The sequence below is a fragment of the Nilaparvata lugens genome, chromosome 11 (assembly GCF_014356525.2).
Source record: "Nilaparvata lugens isolate BPH chromosome 11, ASM1435652v1, whole genome shotgun sequence".
In the NCBI taxonomy this organism is placed as follows: domain Eukaryota; kingdom Metazoa; phylum Arthropoda; class Insecta; order Hemiptera; family Delphacidae; genus Nilaparvata; species Nilaparvata lugens.
The window spans coordinates 44655960-44661959 of NC_052514.1; the positions used below are offsets into that span (position 1 = coordinate 44655960).

The following is a 6000-nucleotide window of genomic DNA, read 5'->3' on the forward strand; positions in this document are numbered from 1 at the left end:
CTGAAATCAAAATTCCTCTATCTCCATTATTGGACGATTTGGATTTTGGTGGAGAGGATGGCCTTGAAAAGTACGGCAGGCCGGCATGGCGTTGCTTACTACTATAGTGAGGTCCACGTTATAATGGCAGTGGATAAAGATAGAAGAGCAGCGTTGCCTGTTCTCTGCCTTGATTAATTATATTTCCATATTGTCAAAAACATATTTGGCATCTTTATGCAGCTAAAAAACGATAGTACCATCTATTTTGTGGAATGATAGACAAGGATAGCAACATCAAAGTTAATCAAATACTGCCATTATAACGTGGACTGCACTATAGAGTGAAGTGATTTTGCTCCGAGTCGTTCAAGGACACAGGCCGAGACAGGCCAAATCCTTAGGTGTGTAGGGCCCTTAACAGTTTTGGGCTATGTCTGTTGTTTTCTTCCAATCATAAATAAATGATCTGTGATGGTAATAATTAAAATATATAAATAGATGGTAATAATACAAAAATATGAAATGAATTAATGAAAACCAACTTACTTCATAAGTAATAGTCTGGTCGATAGTCTTGAACTCCATGCTTTTCAGTTTCTGCGTGTTCTTCATAGTCCTTGACACCACCACAGGTTTGCTATGGACGTCAAAGATCCTCAACTTGATCAGTGCCATCGTTTCCGACGAATTGCCCAATTTCGGATCATGGACGAAAGCACTGCCGCCATTTTTCGATTTCGAATTGGGCGGCTGCTCGCTGCAAATCGCAAATTTGAGGGCTTCTATGATGGTGGTCTTGCCGCACCCATTTTGGCCCAAAATCAGGGTCAAGGGCGACTGGAATTTGATTTCGCCCACGTCTTCCGTTTCGGGGCCGAAGCTACGTATGCCCCTGATCTGGAGACGGTCTAGACGCGACATTTTCGTCTCTCTGAAACAAGGATTGGAGTTTTGTATTATGACGTCATCGATTGCACAAGTGTAGGTAAAGGATTGAAGATATTTGGGATATAAGATCACTTCAGTATGGGATACTTTATTAAAATGATTAAAAACAATATAAAAACAAGGAGTATTTACCCTTTTATTTAAAACTTTCAAACAATAAATTGAAATGTTTTAAAGTTTAGAATAAAAGATGGAAACTCAGTTGGAAGTCATATACAGCAGGTAACCAGCCGACTCTCCCGCATTTGCTTCCTGATGTTCAGGATCAGGGGCCTGGTGACGGAGAGATATATATCTCATAATTATTATGATGTATCATTAATGATGTGATCATTATGATGTGTCATTTAATGATGTGATCATTATGATGTATCATTAATTGTGTTTCTTGCTCTCTTCATCTATGGATTGCTCCATGTGGTCAATCGGCAAGTGCTGCTGATGTCCTGAGGCTGCAAAAGAGGGCTGTAAGAATTATAACAGGCAGCGATCATCTTGCCCACTGTAAGCCCATCTTTGCTCGCCTTAGGCTCAACTCACACTTACGCGACTCAGGTCGAGAAGAGACTTGACTCTGGTCGAGATCATGTCGTGTTTCCAAATGGTAACACTCAGACCAGTTAATGGACCTCAGTACCGTATAATAGCAGCCTGTGGTGACATCCACACCACAAGACCAGGTGCAGTGAGCTGTAGGATGTCCCCGATTGTCCCCTAAATTATCAAGAGAACCGTCCTGAAGTTGCTTTGAGACAAGGCATATTACAGTGTGGGCCTACATGAATTCATGGGTGATAATTTGAATTTCTACTGAAAACGGTGAATGGATTGCTGTCATCTGAACGATTATGTATGTGTTGAATGACGTGTTTCGAGTTTTTTGACGCCATTGATCCCACAAGAGTGTGAGTAATGAATAAAGCAAAATATGGCCTATCAAAGGTTGATAGGCAAAGCAAGACATTTGTGCAAAATAAAACTTTACAATCATTTATAGAAAAATTTAGAATTAGTACTCACCAATAAATAATTAATAACTGTATTATTCACAGTGATTTGACGTTTAATACAACAATAAAGTTGTAAATTTTTGACTTTTAGTAAACAATGTGCTTGCACCACTAATGTTTTAAATAAGACACTATACAGTAAATAATTGACGTTACGACTATAAATGAAAGAACACTAGATAGGATTAAACAATTAAACTAGATAAAATAACAAATAGGTGACAAAAACTAGCTAAATCAAAGAAAACAATAAGCAGTTCATTTCTAACCAACAAACTTTACAGATTACAGACCGCCTTTGCCGGGTTTGAGAAACACTGCTACCACACCAATAGACCGAAAGCAAGCTTGCTTTGGCAAGACTGGTATGTTGGCCAGTAACCGGCAAGCTCAAAATGATATCAGCTCATGAATCAATTTCCTATTATTGAATTCTAGTTACAATGCTTGTTTTGTTGCTTCATACTATCAAAATCTATTTGAAAACAGAGATATTAGCATAAAGAAGACTTCAGGAATGTTGTGATAAAAATCAACTGAAATCTAGACTAGAATGAAGCTTCAAATATTAAAAATAATTTTCAAGGGTTTAGTTCCGCAAACTATTTGTGCTTCAAAATACAATAAGAATAATAATTTTCTTCTCATTTTATAATCCACATTATATCAAATTTGATAAGGTCGTTAAAAATAGGAATAATGGTTAGTAATTTATTAAGTAAAATGGTAAAAATCAGAGCTGCTACACGTTGCCTTGTCATACTTGTTACTTACTTACTTACTTGTCACTTGTATTTGTCCTCCTGACAGTCTGAAGGCTGGGGAGTCGTCATTATTTTTCACGGCAGGTGATTTCCTCCATGAGCATGTCGTATATGTTGGAATGTATGCTCTTCAACATACTCTGATACTGCATAGTAGGGTCGGGCCAATAGGTAGTTATCATTGTTGTTCAATTTATTATGGTAATATACGGTTTATTATATTGGTAAAAAAATAAATTGAATGACGATGTAAAACAACAATATTATTCTTGTCATGAAGGAAAATTGAAAATGCTGATTAATATCCATGAATAAATTCCAACACGAAAAATTCACTTGAAAAATTCCAAGTGTTCAAGAGAAATCTCAAGAGACCACATTTTTTTTCAAAACTGCAAAAGCTGAACAAAACTAATGTTGTATTGTACTTTTCTGCTGCATCTTAATAAACAATATACGCACGTATTTTACAAGAAACTTTCGAACTTTAGACTTTAGAAACTTCAAGAGAGTATTACAAGTGCTTTTGTTCTTTCATCTTCTATTCTGAGACTTTATTTCCAAATTTGAAAGAAGATTAATAAGTAGGGTATTAGTGAATACAAAAAATTTTGTAATTTGAGTCTGCGAATCATGTTCTATAAGTTTTGTAGATAATGTAAAGAATATGCGGAGAATCCTAGATAATCTCCAGTGATATCCACTTGTTTCAAGATGCATTATATTCTGAATAGATTATTGAGACTTCTTGAATTTCTGTTCTTCTCGATGTATTTCAATAGGAATTGATTGATTGAGTGCTTTTTTATTTATGTGTATTACAATTATTTCACTACAGTAGGCCTATCTTTTTGATTATTTCGTTACTACGATTGCATTTCGCCGATTTCATGATAACTCCATGATTACAAAATTATTTAAATTATGACAAAATGACCAGATTACAGAAGCCAACACTTTCACTTACATAATAACCAATTCATGGATCTTCAACATACGATTTATGAAACTGCAAGTTTTTATCTTCGCTTGGATGTGCATCAACTGGTTTCAATATTATAATGAATTCTTGAAGCGGCTTTTCAAATGTTCAGTGGTGAAATCAGTACCTACCTAAACTCTATCAACAAACTGGATTTCATTTAGATGTTTTTCAACTTTCTATCTTGGATTTCCAATCGAGATTTTCATTGCTGTCTTTGATTTCAATCAATCAACCATTTTATATTACGGTATTGTGATGTCATGACTGGTAATTTGATTTGGACCTGGGGATTCCATGATCTACTTCCTATTACTATAAATTATGATGATTGAAGATTGATAACCTCTGGAAGGAGTTTATTTGAAAGAGATCCATGCCTAGGCACTTGGATATCATTCTTTAATTTTTTCATTTGATTCACGTTGGTCTCATGTACAGTGTAATGGAACTTTTTGAATTGAGAGGTTTTTAAAATGAAGTGATTCTTGTCATCGAATTGAGTTATTTTTGTCATTTCAATATTTAAATATTTTTTACAATGTAATTCACCAATGTGACTATGTATTTGACTTGTGTCAATGTTGTATTATTGTACAATGCATGACATCAATAAAATTTAAATTGAAATTAAAATCTGCTGGAGAAATTGAAATAATTGGGGATTATATTGCTTATAATTGATTGATGATTGATTTCGAGTTGGAGGAGAACATGACGATAGTCGAATGAAACTATATTTGTAATAGATTTTTTGGTAAATAAGAATAGCTCAAAATAGATAAGAGTTCGAAGAGTATAGATTTTTTATAGCTTTAATAGCTTTGTCTAATGACAGTGAAGGATAGCAAACGAAAGTTAATCAGGTGCTGATTTTATAACTCAATTTCACTCTATGGTGAGGTCCACGTTATAATGACAGTGGAGGAAGATAGGAGAACAACGTTGCCGATCCTCTGTCTTGTCAATGCCATCTGTAGACGGTAGATGATACAGGTTTATTGATGTGATACTAACTGTTCATTCTAGTTTCAAATAATCAATTATATTTTATTAAGCAAGAAATCATATTATTCAAGAATTTTATAATGAATCTTCATAATTAAAATGTTATTTTTTTTAATTAATGATTAATTTTACATTGTTAAAAGACGATCTGGCAACAGAGCAAAGCGAGAAAGAGATAGCGCTATACGCTTTGTTGAATGATAGACAAGAATAGCAATACCATTGATAATCAAACACTGCCATTATAACGAGGACCTCACTATAGATTTGTTCATTCATCGGTTCTCGTTGCATTGACTCTTTCCGATGACGTCATTTTACGACGGTTAAACGTGACTGGATATTCTTGTAACTGGCCGTGTTATACAATTGATATAGAATAATAATTCAATATTGAGTTGATCAACTTATTTCATTGTTAATATCACTGTCAAATCACTCTCCAGTTGATAGGATAAAATTCGACAAACAATCTTACCTGAATCTTACCTAAACATTGGATTTACAAATGAGTTATTTTTCATATGAGTATTGTTTCCATAAGAGTTCCTTCTATTTTCTGTAAAGTGATAAGAGAAGAGATAACATGCAAGAGTAGGTTTAGGATCCAGAATAGGTATGAAAACAAGTAGGATGTCACATTCAAACGATTTATTACAAAAATATCTTACATACAATAAATAAATTAAAAGTCTTGAGCAAATAAGAATAGTAGATAGTGGAAATAATATTTTTTGGAAATTTTGATTATCTGTTTTTCTGGTTAACAATTGGTTCAAACAAGACAATAAATGAAGAATTCACAAAATCATAGATTCACGTAAATTTGGACATATTTCTACCTATCAACTTATAGAAAGTTCGAACTTCATATGATTTTCTAGTCTCAATGAAAAGGAGAAGATGAGGATAGTAAATTATCGAAAAGCCTAACAATCTATGTTTTCTCATACATGAGCGATACTCATTATTTCATTATTCATGAGTAGGCTAGCACGATGAGAGATTACTTATGGTGGAATGTAAATACGGCAAGTTACTGGCGGCCATTGGGTTTTTACATCACTTTCCACCAATGAAAGTATTTAATATTAATGAGACACTAGCAGTTAGTGATCCCAATTACGTCTTTTTTCACCAATTTTCGTTTACCAAGTATATATCTGAATATAAATCGGTGAAAAGTGTTGTAATGAAAACCAATTACCACCAGTAGCTTGCCGTCTCCACATTCCTCGTCTATAAGCCACTACAAATCTCTATAATAACCACCAATATTACAAGTAATATCTCATGTCACACTCTC

General features: G+C 34.0%; 1 protein-coding gene across 1 annotated transcript in view; it reads right to left on the minus strand.

Moving 5' to 3' along the window:
• LOC120353493 (DNA repair protein RAD50-like) overlaps window positions 1–2225 on the minus strand; it is a 36558-nt gene extending 34333 nt beyond the window's left edge. Inside the window, exons 1-2 of the mRNA XM_039437321.1 lie at window positions 1951–2225; window positions 529–913 (exon numbers count right to left, since the gene is read on the minus strand). Of these exons, the coding sequence (XP_039293255.1) occupies window positions 529–903 (375 nt within the window). The 5' untranslated portion in view covers window positions 904–913; window positions 1951–2225. The remainder of the gene's footprint in view (window positions 1–528; window positions 914–1950) is intronic.
• Between the last annotated feature and the right edge of the window lie 3775 nt (window positions 2226–6000).